Source organism: Capra hircus (genome assembly GCF_001704415.2).
Source record: "Capra hircus breed San Clemente chromosome X unlocalized genomic scaffold, ASM170441v1, whole genome shotgun sequence".
Classification (NCBI taxonomy): domain Eukaryota; kingdom Metazoa; phylum Chordata; class Mammalia; order Artiodactyla; family Bovidae; genus Capra; species Capra hircus.
The window spans coordinates 56,846,817-56,863,843 of NW_017189516.1; the positions used below are offsets into that span (position 1 = coordinate 56,846,817).

Below are 17,027 nucleotides of genomic sequence, written 5' to 3' on the forward strand. Positions count from 1 at the left end.
GACTCAAGAGTAATGACAGTAAAGATGATTCAAGAAGTCAGAAAAATAATGAAGCACAGATCAAGAGAATACAATAAATGTTTATTATAGACCTGGAGACAGAAATGGCAACCTACTCCAGCATTCTTGCCTGGAAAATCCCATGGTCAGAGGAGCCTGATAGGTTACAGTCCATGGGGTTGCAAAGAGTTGGACATGACTAAGCAACTTCACTTTCACTTTCTTCTAGGAGCTTAAAAGAACAAAGATGAACAATGCAATAACTGCAATGAAAAATACACTAGAAGGAATAAATAGAGTAAATGAGGCAGAAGAATAGCTAAGTGAGATGGAAGATGGATTACTGGAAATCACTACTGCAAAAGAGAGTAAAGGAAAAAGAATGAAAAATAATGAGAACAGCCTTAGAGACTTATGGGATATTAAATATACCAACATTTGTATTATAAGGGTGACAGAAGAAGATGAAGAGAGAAAAGGCCTGAGAAAATGTTTGAGGAGATTATAGCCAAACTCTTCACTAAAATGGGAAAGGACACACTTACTCAAAACCAGGAAGCACAGAGAGTCCCATACAGGATAAATCAAAGGAGGAACATGCTGAGATACACATTAATCAAAGTAATGAAAACTAAAGACAAAAAGAAAATATTAAAAAGCAACAAAGGAAAAGCAACAAATAACATACAAAGGAATTTCCATAAGCTTATCTCCTGATTATTCAGCAGTAGATCTGCAGGCCAGAAGAGAGTGGCATGATATATTTAAAATGCTGAAAAGGAAAATCTACAACCAAGAATACTCTACCCAGCAAGGTTCTCATTCAGATTCCACAGAGAAAACAAATGCTTTACAGGCAAAGAAATGCTAAGATAATTCAGCACCACCAAATCAGCTATACAAAAATGCCAAGGTACCTTCTCTATATGGGAAAGAAAAGGCCATAACTGGAAACAAGAAAATTATGAATGGGAAAGCTCAATGATGAAGGCAACATACAATAAAGGTAGGCAAGCATCCATATGAAATATAATAACAGAACCAGAAACAGTGAAAAGAGAAGAGTATAAATGTAGGATATTTAAAATGCATTTGAAATTAAGAGACCAGCAACTTTAAACAATATTGTATATACAAAGACTGCCATATCAAAACCTCATGATAAAGAGAAGCCAAAAATATGTAATAGATATGAACAAAGAAAAAGCAATCCAAACACTAAAGATAGACATCAAATCAGAACAGTAGAGAACAAAAGAGGAAGGGAAAGAAAAAGAACTACAGAAATTAATCCAAAATAATTAACAAAATGACAATAAAAAATACACATTAGTGATTACCTTAAATGGAAATTGCTTAAACACTCAACAAAAAGATATAGACTGGATAAATAGATAAAAAAAACAAGACCCATATATATGCTGTCTACAAGAGACATACTTAAAATCTAGAGACACAGACTGAAAATGAGAGGATGGAAAAAGATATTCCTTGCAAATGGAAATGAAAGCTGGAGTAGCAATACTCATATCAGACAAAATAGACTTTAAAATAAAAGACTGTTACAAGAGACAAAGAAGGACACTACCTAATGAACAAGGGATCAATCCAAGAAGAAGATATAACAGTTGTAAATATGAATGCACCCAACATAGGAGCACCTCAATATATAAGGCAAATTCTAGCAGCCATAAAATGAGAAATTGATAGTAACACAATAATATTGGGGGCACTTTAATGACCTATTTTCTTCAATGGACTGGTCATGTACACAGAAAATCAGTAAGGAAACACAAGCCTTAAAATGCCATATTAGACAAGACGGACTTAATGGATATTTATAGAACATTTCACTCAAAAGCAGAAGAATACACATTCTTCTCAAGTGCACATGAGAGATTCTCCAGGATAGCATTCTCTCAATTGCTATGCCATAAAAGAAGCCTCAGTATATTTAATAAAATTTTAATTATATCAAGCCTGCATTCCAACAAAAATGCTAAGAGATTAGAAATTAGCTATAAGAAAAAAGTGGAAAAAACACAGTCACATGGAGGCTAAACAATATGTCGCTAAACAACCAATGGGTCACTGAAGAAGACAAAAAGAAAATTCAAATAAAATACCCAGAGACAGATGAAAATGAAAACATGATGATCCAAAATCTATAGGATGTTACAAAAGCAGTTCTAAGAATGAAGTCTGTAGCAATACAATCTTACTTCAGGGGGAAAAAAAATACAATCTAACCTAAACCAACAGACAAATAAGAACAAATAGTGGAATCCAATTTGAAAAATAAGAAAAATTGTCACAGTTTACAGATGACATGATATTGTACATAGAGAATGCCAAAGGTGCTATCCGCACCCCCCCCCCGACACACACACACACACACACTAGAGCTTATCCATGAATTTGGTGCAGTTGCAGGATACAAAGTTAATACTCAGAAATCACTCACATTTCTATACATTAACCACAAAAATCAGAAAGAGGATTTAAGGGAACAATCCCATTTACCACTGCATCAAAAATAATAAAGTACCTAGGAATAAACCTACCTAAGGAAGCAAAAACTTTTACTATGAAAACTGTACGATACCAATGAAATAATTGAAGGTGACACAGGTCAAACTATATACTATGTTCTTGGATTGGAAGAATCAATATTGTCAAAATGACTATACTACCCAAGGCAAACTACAGATTCAATGCAATTCTTATTAAATTACCAATGACATTTTTCAAAGAACTAGAACAAAAAAATCAAATTTACATGGAAACACAAATGACTCTATGGTGTTAAAATCATCCTGAGAAAGAAAAACGGAGCTAGAAGATTCAGTCTCCCTGACTTACATGGAAACACAAATGACTCTATGGTGTTAAAATCATCCTGAGAAATAAAAACGGAGCTAGAAGATTCAGTCTCCCTGGCTTACAAAGGTACAGTAAGCAAAAAAAAAAAAAAAAAAGAAAGAAAGAAAAAAAAAGTATGCTACTACAAGGACCTATTGTATAGCATGGCCAAATTTGCTCAATACTCTGTAATATCCTAATAGGAAAAGAATCAGAAATAGAATAGATACATGTATACTGGAATCACTCCCTGTACACCTGAAACTAATACAACATTGTTAGTTAACTATATTCCAATATAAAATGAAAATGTTTAAGTTATTACTAAAAAAGAGAGTGGACCTGGCACACACACACACACCAACCCAGAAATATAGATCAGTGGAATAGAATTGGAAGCCAAGAAATAAACCCACACACCTACGGTCAGTTTATCTACAATAAAGCAAGCAAGAATATACAATGGAGAAAAGACAGTCTCTTCAATAAATGGTGCTGGGAAAATTGGACAGCTACATGTAAAAGAATGAAACTAGAATGTTCTCTAATACCACACACACAAAAAAATAAACTCAAAATGGATAAATGAACTAAATGTAAGATTGCATACTGTAAAACTCTTAGAGGAAAACATAGGCAAAACATTCTTTGACATAAATTTGCAGCAATATTTTTGCATCCACCTCCTAGAGAAAATAAAAACAAAAATAAACAAATGGGACCTAATTAAACTTAAAAGCTTTTGCACAGCAAGAGGAACCATGAACAATGAAAAGGCAACCTACAGAATGGAAGAAAATATTTGCAAAGTGACTGATAAGGGATTAATCTCCAAATATATAAACATCTCAAGCTGCTCAATACCGAAAATACCAAACAACCCAATCAAAAAATGGGCAGAAGATCTAGTAGATACTTCTGTAAAGAAGATATACAGATGGCCAAAAATCACATGAAAAGATGTTCAGTATCGCTTATTATTAGAGAAATGCAAATCAAAACTACAATGACAAAACTTACACTTTTCAGAATAGCCATCATCAAAAAAATCTACAAGTAATAAATGCCAGAGAGATTTTGGAGAAAGCTTTTATACTATTGGTGGGAATATAAACTGATACAACCACTATGGAGAACAGTATGGAGGCTCCTTAGAACTAAGAATAGAGCTATCATATGATCCAGAAATCCCACTCCTGGGCATATATCCAGAGAAAGCCATAATACAAAAAGACTCTTGCATTACAATATTCATTGCAGCACTGTTTCCAATAGTAGGACATAGAACCAACATAAATGTCCATTGACTGATAAGTGGATAAAGAAGATGTGGTCCATAAAATGAAATAATGCTATTTGTGGTGACATGGATGGATCGATGACATGGATGCTATTTGAGATTGCCATGCTTAGTGAAGTAAGTGAGGCAGAGAAAGGTATATATCATATGATATCACTTACATGTGGAATGGAAAAAAGGTACAAATGAACTTATTTACAAAACAGAAATAGAGTCACAGAAATAGAAAGCAAACTTATAGTTGCAAAGTCAGAAAGCAGGAGAGGGATAAACTGGGAGATTGGGATTGACATGTAACTAGTAAGAACATACTGTATAGCACAGGGAAATATTTAATACTCTGTAAGATGGTGACTGCAGCCATGAAATTAAAAGACGCTTTTTCCTTGGAAGAAAAGTTATGACCAACCTAGATAGCATATTCAAAAGCAGAGACATTACTTTGCCAACAAAGGTCTGTCTAGTCAAGGCTATGGTTTTTCCTGTGGTCATGTATGGATGTGAGAGTTGGCCTATGAAAAAAGCTGAGCACTGAAGAAGTGATGCTTTTGAACTGTGGTGTCGGGAAAGACTCGAGAGTCCCTTGGACTGCAAGGAGATCCAACCTGTCCATTCTGAAGGAGATCAGCCCTGGGATTTCTTTGGAAGGAATGATGCTAAAGCTGAAACTCCAGTACTTTGGCCACCTCATGCAAAGAGTTGACTCACTGGAAAAGACTCTGATGCTGAGAGGGATTGGGGGCAGGAGGAGAAGGGGACGACAGAGGATGAGATGGCTGGATGGCATCACTGACTCGATGGACGTGAATCTGAGTGAACTCTGGGAGTTGATGATGGACAGGGAGGCCTGGCGTGCTGCAATTCATGGGGTTGCAAAGAGTCGGGCACGACTGAGTGACTGAACTGAACTGAACTGAACTGAACTGAATGACCTTTATAAGAAAAGAATCTAAAAAAGAGTGGATATATGTATATGTATAACTGATTGACTTTGTTATACAGCAGAAACTAATGCAACATTGTAAATAAACTATATTCCAATAAAAATTAATTTTAAAAATGTGTAGAATTCATAAATACCCATTTTCCAAAAAAATTTTCCAATAGCTACCATATACATGAAAATTTTTCTGCATCATTAATCATCAGGAAATGCAAATAAAAACCACAGTGAAATATTACCTCACACCTTCCAGAATGGCTGTTATCAAATGAAAAGTGCTGACAAGTGCTGGGAAAGATGTAGAAAAAAAGAACCCTTGTATTCTGCTGGTGAGAATGTAAATTGATACAGCCGCTATGAAAAATAATATGGAGGTTCCTCAAAATTTAAAAATAGAACTACTATATAATTCAATAAATAGCTATCTTGAAGAGATCTCTGTACCCCATGTTTGTTACAGCATTATTATAGTAACCAAGACACAGAAGATGAGATGATTGGATGGCATCACTCAGTGTCCAAACTCAATGGACATGAGTTTGAGTAAGCTCCAGGAGATGGTGAAAGACAGGGAAGCATGGCAGGATACAGTCCATGGGGTTGCAAAAAGTCAGACACGACTGAGTGACTGAAAAACAAGACACAGAAAGCACCTAAGTGTCTTTGACAGGTGAATGGATAAACACACACACACAATGAAACATTATTCAGTCATAAAGAAGGAAATTTTGTGTTTTCCACATCACGGACTAACCTGGAAGGTATTCTGCAAAAAGAAATATTGCACAGAAAGAAAGACAAATATTTCATGATCTCACTTATGTGGGAAATCTAATAAAACTGAATTCATAGAAACAGAGAAGAGATTGGTATTTGCCACATGTAAGGAGTGTTGGTTAGAAAAATAGGTAAATGTGCTCAAAATATAGAGACATTCAAGAGCTAATATGGGGAAAAAAAAAAAAGATGTCCTTTTCATCATACGGGACTGGAATGCAAAAGTAGGAAGTCAGGAAATGACTTTACACATGGACATCACCAGATGGTCAAATACCGAAATCAGATTGATTATACTCTTTGCAGCCAAAGATGGAGAAGCTGTATACAATCAGCAAAAACAAGACCAGGAGCTGACTGTGGCTCAGATCATGAACTGCTTATTGCAAAATTCAGACATAAATTCAAGAAAGTTTAGAAAACCACTAGGCCATTCAGGTATGACCTAGATCAAATCCCTTACGATTATACAGTGGAAGTGACAAATAGATTCAAGAGATATGATAGACAGAGTACCTGAAGAACTATGGACATAGGTTTAAACATAGTAGAGGATGTGGTGATCAAAACCACCCCAAAGAAGAAGAAATACAAAAAGTCAAAATGATTGTCTGAGGAGGCCTTACAAATAGCTGAGAAAAGAAGAGAAGCTAAAGGCAAAGGAGAAACGGAATGATATACCCATCTGAATGCAGCATTCCAGAGAAGAACAAGGAGAGATAAGAAAGCCTTCTGAAGTGAACAATGAAAGAAATAGAGGGAAACAATAGGATGGGAAAGACTAGAGATCTCTTCAAGAAAATTGAAGCTTCCAAGCGAACATTTCATGCTTCATGGGCACAATAAAGGACAGGAACAGTATGGACCTAACAGAAGCAGAAGATATTAAGAAGATGTGGCAAGAATACACAGGAGAACTATACCAAAAAAAAAAAATCTTAATGACCCAGATAACCATGATGGTGTGATCATTCACCTAGAGCCAGACATCCTGGAGTGCTAAGTCAAGTGTGCCTTGAGAAGCATCACTACGAACAAAGCTAGTGGAGGTCATGGAATTCCAGCTGAGCTATTTCATATCCTAAAAGGTGATGCTGTTATAATGCTGCACTCAATATGCCAGCAAATTTGGAAAACTAGGAGTGGCCAAAAGACTGGAAAAGATCAGTTTTTATTCCAATCCCAAAGAAGGGCAATGCCAAAGAATGTTCAAGCTACCATACAATTGCAGTCATTTCAAACACTAGCAAGTTAATGCTAAAAATGCTTCAAGCTAGGCTTCAACAGTATATGATTTGAGAATTCCAGATTTAAAAGTTGGATTTAGAAAAGGCAGAGGAACCAGAGATCAAAGTGCCAGCATCAGTTGGACCATAGGAAAAGCAAGAGAATTCAAGAAAAAAAAATCTACTTCTGCTAAAGTCTTTGATTGTGTGGATCACAACAACCTATGGAAAATTCTTAAAGAGATGAGAATACCAAACCACCTTATCTGCCTTCTGAGAAACCTGTATGCAGGTCAAGAAGCAGCAGTTAGAACTGGACATGAAATGGCAGACTGGTTCAAAATAGGAAAGGAGAACATCAAGGTTGTATATTGTCACCTTGCTTATTTAACTTATATGCAAAATACATCATGCAAAATGCTAGGCTGGATGAAGTACAACCTGGAATCAAGATTGCCAGGAGAAATATCAATAACTTCAAATACGCAGATGACACTGCCCTTATGGCAGAAAGTTAAGAGGAACTAAAGAGCCTCTTGAAGTTGAAAGAGGAGAGTGAAAAAGCTGACTTAAAGCTAAACATTCAAAAAGTGAAGATCATGGCATCTGGTCACATGACTTCATGGTAAATAGATTTGGAAACAATGGAAACAGTGACAGAGTTTATTTTGGGGGGCTCCAAAATCACTGCAGATGGTGAATGCAGCCATGAACTTAAAAGACACTTGCTCTTTTGAAGAAAAGCTATGACAAACCTAGAGAGTGTATCAAAAAGCAGAGGCCTACTCTGCTGACAGAGTATAGTCAAAGCTATGGTTTTTCCAGTAGTCATGTACGAATGTGAGAGTTGATCCATAAAGAAGGCTGAGCACCGAAGAATTTGTTTTCTAACTGAGGTTTTGGAGAAGACTCTTGAGAGCCCTTTGGACTGCAAGGACATCATATTAGTCAATCCTAAAGGAAATCAATCCTGAATATTCATTCGAAGGACTGATGCTGAAGCTGAAACTCCAACACTTTGGGCACCTGATGCAAAGAGCCAACTCATTGGAAAAGACTCCCTTGCTGGGAAAGAATGAAGACAAGAGGAGAAGGGGAAGACAGAGGACGAGATGACTGGGTGGTATGACCAACTCAATGGACATGAATTTGAGGAAATTCTGTGAGATGGTGAAGGACAGGGAAGCCTGGCGTGCTGTAGCCCATGGGGTCAAAAAGAGTCAGACATAGCTGAGAGATTGAACAACAAGGGAAGTGATATAATAAAGTATGAATACTATAGTTAGCAAAGCTATATTATATATTTGAAATTTTCTAGGAGAATAGATCCTAAAACTTCTCATCAGAATATAAAAACTTTTGTAACTATGTGATGTGATGAATGTTAAGTAAGCTTTATGTGCTTATCTTTTTCCAGTATGTGTATATATATATATATATATATATATATATATATATATATAAAATCATTATGTTGCATACCTTAACCTTATACAATGTAATATGTCTATATGTCTATTATGTCTCAATTGGGGAAAAATACAAAATGTGAACAGGCAAATAACAAATGAGATGATTTAATCAGTCAAACCTCCCAACAAAGAAATGCCCAGTGACAGGTTATTCCTGGTGATTTTCATGAAACCTTTCAATAAGAATTAACACCAGTCCTTCTCAAATTAGTCCAAAAACTTGAAGTGAAAGGAACATTCTCAAACTCATTTTATGAGGCCAGCATTACCCCAAAACCAAAGCTGGATAAAGATACTACTAGGTAATACAGGCCAATAACTTTGATGAGTATAGATACAAAAATTCTCAACAAAATACTAGCAAACCAAGTTCAACAACATGTAAATAGATTATGCACCATCATCAAGTGTAGTTCATGTCTAGGGAACAGACATTGTCTGCATATGTAAATCAATAAATATGTACCACATTTACAGAGAAAGGTAAAAATCACATAATCACCTCAATTTTTTATGACAAGTTCACTGCTAATAGCATCATATTCAATGGTAAGAGTTTGAAAGCATTTCCTCTAAGATCAGGGAAAAGAGAACGAAACCAACTCTCACCACTCCTATTCGGCATAACTCTGAAAGTCCTAGCCAGAGTGGTCAGGAAAGAAAAAGCAATTAAAGTCAGAAGTCAAGTATCTCTGTTTGCAGATGACATGATTTCATATGTATAAAACTGTAGAGACTCTTAAGACATAAAAATATTCAAATAAAGGAATTCAGAAATATTTCAGTATACAAAATCAGTTGTACAAAAATCAGTTTTGTTTCAATAACAACAAACATCCACAGAGAAATTAACAACATAACCCCATTTGCAATAGAACAAAATAATAAAATACTTAGGGATAAGTTTAAAAAAGAAAGTTAAAGATCTGTACATTTAAATCTATTAGGCATTTATGAAAAAAATGAAGAAACAAATAAATGGAAAGATATCACATATTCATGGATTATAAGATGATATTGTGGAAATGACCTTACTACACAAAGCCATCTGTATATTTGATGTAATCCCTACCTCAAATTCCATGGCATTTTTCACAGAAGGAGAAAAAAAAAAGTCCTAAAATTCATATGGAACCAGAAAAGACCCCAATTTACCAAAGAAATTCTGAGAAAGAAGAACAAAATTGGAGGCAATCATACATCCCAATTTCAAACTATATTACAAAACTATAGTAATCCAAAAAGTATGGTGCTTACATTAAAAATCAACATATAGATTAATGGAACAGAACTGAGGGCCCAATTATAAAACCATACTTATGTTCAACTACTATTTGTAAGGGGGGCAAGAATATTCAGAAAGGGAAAATTTGTTGTTTTTGTTTTAGTGGCTCATCATGTCCAGCTCTTTGCAACCCCATGGACTGTAGCCCACCAGGCTCCTCTGTCCATGGGCTTACCCAGGCAAGAATACTGGAGTGGGTTGCCATTTCCTTCTCCAGGGTATCTTCCCAACCCAGGGATTGAACCTGCATCTCCTGCATTGATGGTAGATTCTTTACCACTGAGCCAGGGTGGAAATACAAGGGAAAACTACTCTTTTATTAATGGCATTGGAGAAATTAGATATTTACATGCAGAGGACTGTATCAACCCCTCATACTACACCAGTCACAAAAATTAACTCCAAGCAGATTAATGACTTATGTGTAAGACTCACATATGCAGAAATTCTAGAAGAAAACATAGAGAAAATACTCCTTGACATTGGTCTTGCCAATGAGTTTTTAAATATGACACCTAAAGCACAAGCCAGAGAATCAAAAATAAGCAAGTGGGACTTGAATTCTGCTCAGCAAAAGACAAACTATTAAAAAAATGAAAAGGCTCCCTGTGAAATGGGAGAAATTATTTATAAATCATATACCCAATAAAGACATATACATACATACCATGGTATACTGTTCAGCCATAAAAAGAAAGAAATCCTATCATTTATGGAAATATGAATGATCTTTAGGGAGTTATGCTATGAGAAATAAGTCATAAAATACAAATATCTGATGTCTCTTTTAAGTGCAAGCTGAAAAATGCAAAGTTGTAGAAACAGAAAATAGATTGCTGGTTGCCAGATTTTGGGGTTGGCATTGGGGAAAGTGGGGATTTGTTGGTCAAAGGGCACAAACTTCTAGTTATATGATGTTCTAGGGATATAATATACAGTATGGTTAATATAGTTAACAGTACTCTATTGTATACTTAGGAGGTGCTAAGAGTATTACATACTTAGGAGATTCTTAAATGTTCTTACCACAAACAAAAGTAATTGTGTGAGGTGATGGGTGTGTTAACTAACCTTATTGTGATAATTATTTCACAGTATATACATGTAATGTATCATCACATTTAACATCTTATGCTTAAACAATATTATGTCAGTTATATTTCAATAAAGCTGGAAAATGATAATAAGGATAAAAAACAGCAAAATACTCACTTTTAGAAAAGTGTTTCCTTCTCACTGACCTGCCAATGGCTTAATATGATATATGATGGCTTAATGTGACATTGCTTCCAGGGTAATGGGATCAAGTCATCAAACAAAGACAAACAGAGAAGCTGTAATGTTGAAATTTCAGACACTGACCACCAAATGAAAAAGGTATTTGGGAGCAACAGAGAAATCATCCTTGCATTCTGAATCATTTGCTTTGTGCTTCAGCCTATTCTGTTTTGAATATAGATAAGGATTAAAAGTGGGGCACTAGGTGATTTGAGAAGCCCCTTGCTACTTAATTTATACCATTTCCCTTTGATCTCCCATCTACTCTAGGTGTCAACTCTGCCCGCTCAGTTCCTCCTTCCTACCCACCACCACAGGACCCGTTAAACCAGGGCCAATACCTGGTCCCCGATGGCATCGCTCAGTCGCAGGTCTTTGAGTTCACCGAACCCAAGCGCAGCCAGTCACCATTCTGGCAAAACTTCAGCAGGTTAACCCCCTTCAAAAAATAATACCAACAGGGAGGCAGATAATTTTAAAATAAATAAAATTATATTTATAGATGGACCTTTTTTTGGAGAAGCACTGTTGAAATTTATATATATATATACATATACACACACATGCATACACACACATACACAAAAACACACAGTCTTGAGTGTACACACCCACACACTCACCCACCCAACTACACACACACACACACACACACACATACACACTCACTCTCACACTCACACACACACACACGCAGAAGGACCAAAAATGTTTTCTGTTGTTTTGGGCAAGTAAAATCTGTAGTTGGTAGGAAGAAGTACCAATGACTTCCAAACACGTGATCCCTTAAAAAGTTTTCTGTTCTTATCCTGCCCCCCTCCCCTTTACTTTCAGAAACTTACATTTCTATTTGTTCCTCTTTTGTTGAGATAATCTTTTTGCTCTCCTGTGAATGATTCATTGACTTGTCATTATTAACATAGATGTGTTGTATTGATTTTTACTTTCCTGATGATACTGATGCTGATGACTTTTGAATTTAGTTTAATATGGTGGCGTTTGGGAGTTTTGAATTTCTTTTTTTCCTTTTACTTCTCATTGGGTAAAGGAAGGATCCCCTTTCTCCTCTCCCTCGACTGATCATCTGCGAATGTTTCTGCAGCCCTGCAGTTACCCCAAATAGCCTTTTTCCTGCATCTTCTGTCCTAGTCATACCAGTCTGGACATGCTCTGTTGTGCCCTGTGACATAACTGCTCAATATTTCTATTGCTTTCACTGTGTTTTAGGTGTTGTGGAGGGATTGAAACTAAACAGAAGTAAGAGAACATCAGAATAATGATACTAGAAGGGACTTTTGTTCAGAAAATGTTCTGCATTTGGGCTGTTTCTTCTTCTAGCACTGGGGGTTCCCATGTTGTAGCACTGCTGGGTCATGACAGTTTTGTATCTGGGGTTTAGTTTGGGTCAGTTATTCTCTTCTTCATGCCACTTTGGTTATGGGGTTTCTTCTAGGCTTCTTCCTCCCCTAACTTAAAAAGTCTGAACTAGAAGCAAAGAGGCTGAGACTCTGCCCCTTGAAGGAGGGATTCAACTGTCTCCAATAACAGGTAGGTTTAGGATATGGTTCCCCACTGCAGTCAGTTCAGCAGCCTGGTTATACCTGCTTCACATTTGCAGATTGTTTAGGCAGCATTGTTCAGAGTCTGTGAGAGGTCAAAACAGAGTTCACCTGACCAAGATCATCAGCTGTATTCAAATTATTGACCTAGACAGAATCCAGGGCTGAAAGTAATCTCTTATAGAAAAGAATAAAGATGGGCATGGAAAGAGACATCCTCAGTCCAAGATATGTACTTAAAGTTCCTAACTTAGGTGTAACTTCCCCCATTGTTAGCAGATTGCATGGATAATCTTCCATGGCTCCTTCCATCCTCCTCCCTGTTTACCTTCTTTCTCCTGCTCTCCCCTACACAGGAGGATTGCTAGTATGAGCATAATTAAAGCACTTTTGGAACTCAAAGAATGCCCTGTTTCCAACATTCTCTCATCCCATCACATTTGAAGTAAGCAAGTAAGAAACCCAGGGGACATTTCCCTGTGGAGAAAGGATCTGAGGCAGAGTTGCTGCCCTCAGATTCATTTTTGTCAGGCTTTTCACTTCCCACGCAAAGAGACAGGCTCCCTATGTGTACTCCCTATTCCTCCTCTCTACATGGCCTCTTGGGTAGATAGACCTTGAATGTAGTACAAAGGAGTAAAGATGGGGCCTACTATGGAGAGCCATTCTAGTGAGGAGATTGAGTCTGTCCTGGACCCTGTGGGAGAAGACTTCATCATGAAAGGACCTCAGCTTAATGAGCAGCAGCTGTGGCTGCATGGGACACTTAACATAGCTAGCTTGATTGCTGCTTTTATGCTTCCTGATTCAGACCAGGCCCTGTCCAGCCTGGGAATTTTTCCTCTTTGGAATCAAATTACAAGCTGTTTAAGCTCACATTCCACCACACCCAAATGAGACTTGAGGAGTAAGCCAAGGATAAGCCTGAATTGAGCAGAGGGCTAGAGCTCGGGACTGGCCACCACTGCTCAGCACAAGACCCAACTACTTAAGCCCCGTTGGCAAGGAACCTGGTACGGAGTGCCTCAGCTAAATTGACCTCCCTGTCAAACAGAATATCTGGCTGTGTAGGCCTTCCTTGAGTGTACATTATTTTCCCACTTTCCATTCTTTCCCATTAGGCCTGGCCTTGACATGTTTCTCCAGAGCTTGGGGGCACACCAAAAGGGGATGCTTGGACAGGTCCCTAGACCTACAACTTCTCTTGGCCAAGCTCCCTCCCACACCCCCTTCCTGCTCCCCTGGGACTGTGTCCAGGGAAGCAGGGCATAGAGCTCCAGGATCAGGGATTTTCACCTCTTTTCCACCTACCTCTCACCCACCCAATTCACTGGTCTCATCAGATGCCGACAACTCAATGAGAAATCAGTTTACCATTGGTCAGAAAATTCTCCTAACCAATGACAGCAAGCAGACCAGTGATGGACAGCCTCAAGGGGAGCTCCCATTACCTGAGTTCAGAATCCAAGCCTATTCTGTGTCCCCACAGCAGTGCTCTCCCCAAGGAATCTGTAAATCTCTGTTTCTGCATGGCCCAGAGATCCCCTTTCCTCACCTCAATGAGGCCTGGATTTGCTCTCCAAGTCTTGGAACCTGCCATAGAATGGCCTAATCCAGAAGCTCAACTCCTCTTTCTCCCTCTCTCTCTCTCTCTCTCATCCCTTCTACATGTATGTCTCTAAAGGATGTGTAAGGACAGCAACAAGAGAGTTCTAACAATTCTAGTGTGAAACCAAATAGTGATCTTTTAGTGCTTTGGGGATGGGGTGGGCTGGGGTGGATGGATGGGCAACAGTGATTTTGATTACCCCTGCTGCTCTGCACTTGCCAGTTTATTATTTCATTTCTTCTATCTGATTGTTTGACCCTGTCAAACAAGTGTCAAAGTTGTGTGTTTAAAAAATGTTTAACAAAAATATGATGTTGTAATGACACAAAGCCTTATGAAAATATTTATGGAGTTCAATAAAAGAAGTAAAAGACACCTCTAGGCATAGCTCTCAAGCTATTTTGTGTGTGTGTGTTTTACCAATTGCTAAATAAAGGGAATTTGCCTGGTGGGGGCAGCTTATCCCAGCCTCACCTACCAGTCCTGTTGTTCTATAGCCAGGCATACCATGGGCTATCTGGCCTTCCATGTCATTTCTTACAGAGTGGGCCACAAGAACCATGTTTGATTCTGTAACAGAGGCACTTCAAATGTCTTTATGGGTAGGACTGTCATTCATGTCACTTCACCCTTTGACAAGTGTTAAAGACCCATTCCTGACTTTGCTCCTTTTCCTTGCAGCTGCCAAGTTCAGTACTTGCCCTGTGCACTCTCACATGATCTTAAAAGCTGCTTTTTGAACCTAACTAGAATCCATATCCCTTAGGAATCTCTCACCTCCAGCTACTTCCTAATGCTTCCAGTCCTGTTTCCTCTGAAATAGACATATTTATCCATCCCCCAAAGTGTTTATTTCATGGTGTCTCCTACACATACATGCTCCTTGCTGTCCACAAGGCTCCTGTGTGGTATCTTATATGTTACCCAGCAGAGACACAATAATAGTTTGTATGCTCTGGTACTATTTCACCTGCCTTTTTCCAGAAGAAATAAACACTGACCCTAATAAAATGCTTATTCATCACTCATCTCCCAATCTGCTTCAAACTGGTCTCAGTGTTGCTTACTCTTAGAGTGTTCCTGGGTGCCACATGGATTGAGGGGAGTTGGAAGCAAGAATATGGAATGAGCTGATACTAGCATATGAATGAATATCACTCTCTATATTCTCCTCAAGAGCCCTGTCTCTTTAAGTTTTCTAGTATAGGCTTCCAACAGATGACTACGACCACCGGTCCTTTTGCCTGCAGTGCAGGAGACCCGGGTTTGATCCCTGGGTTGGGAAGATCCCCTAGAGAAGGAAATGGCAGCCCACTCCAGTATCCTTGCCTGGAAAATCTTATGGACAGAGGAACCTGGTGGATTGCAGTCTATGGGGTCGCAAAGAGTCAGGCACGACTGAGCGACTAACACATACATCAAGAGAAAATAGAAGGAGGCCCAAGGTCTCTGCTGTGGGTTTTGGCTTGCTTCAGTGTCTTAGTCACTGAGGCCACCACTCTGCTACTTAGCCTGCTTAACCTTTGGACCCTTTGGAATTTCCCTATTTATATTGACCTGCTTACCCCTGCCTCCCAGAGGCTTCTGTCCTAAATAGAATAGAATGCTGGTTAGATAGACCTTGCTCACCCAGGCTTTTACCTATCAGGTCCAAGATAACAAAATGAGATCTCAGCATTCCCCCAAGTACAGCTGCCTGCAGTGCAACAGTTTAGCCTGGTCGTAGGTATATTAGACCATCTGGGTTTGCCAATATGGTTGGAGAGGAATTTTTGGAGGTTAATTCATGTTCACTAGAAGCACACTATTCTGGTTCCATCTCTCCCATTTCTTTCTTTTTTCTCCAGTAGGCCATGAGTGTTTCCTCATATGATTGGGGAAGAGTGAAAGGAATGGTGCACGGTCCTTTGTCCTTCAGAAGCCTGTATTACTTCTATTTAACTCACCAATAGGTCCTTCAAGGCAGCTTTTTAGGTGAGGCTTTGTCCATCTCCACAACAGCCATGCTGCCAACCAACTGAATGAGATTCAACTTGCATGTCCTAAATATATAATCTGGGCTAGCCCTTGTGGTTGCTACACAAGAGATACCAAGATGACTAAAAAAAAATCTCTGCCTACAGTCTCAGAGTTCAGTGAGAACGTATAAACATGGGCCATAACAAGGATGGATGAAGTCCTCAAGGCACTCAGAAAATGGACTGGTTAATTCTAATTGAGGAAGGTCTTTGTAATCCATCAGGATAAGTTTAGTGCACTGCAATAAGAGATATTCCTTCAAATCTTTTTTTTTTCTTGTTGTTTATCCATTTTATTTTTTAATTTATTTTAAATTGAATGATAATTGCTTTACAATATTGTGTTGTATTCATACATCAATATGAATCTTAATGGCTTAACATATAAGAGTTTATTTCTTGCTCATACAAATCCTACTCTGAATCCAGGTGACTTTCCAGAGCAGCTATCACCCATGTGATAGTACACGATCTGGGCTTCTGCTGCCTTGCTACACTTCCATCTCAAGATGTAGTTCTATAATCACCACAGCTGAAGAGAGAGCCCTAGATTGTTTCTCACTTACAGTTAAATTCTCTAGCCATAACTGATCATATGGCCTCATCCAACTTTAAGGAAACAGAAAACTATAAAAGTCCTACAAACTCAGAAGGGCAAGAGAACTAGATATGAATGAACATTAGACATCTCTACCAAA

General features: G+C 38.1%; 1 protein-coding gene across 1 annotated transcript in view; it reads left to right on the forward strand.

Moving 5' to 3' along the window:
- Nucleotides 1–14,686, forward strand: part of LOC102179366 (rho guanine nucleotide exchange factor 9) — a 117,097-nt gene extending 102,411 nt beyond the window's left edge. Inside the window, exon 8 of the mRNA XM_018043957.1 lies at nucleotides 11,414–14,686. Within this exon, the coding sequence (XP_017899446.1) occupies nucleotides 11,414–11,595 (182 nt within the window). The 3' untranslated portion in view covers nucleotides 11,596–14,686. The remainder of the gene's footprint in view (nucleotides 1–11,413) is intronic.
- The last annotated feature ends 2,341 nt before the right edge of the window (nucleotides 14,687–17,027 follow it).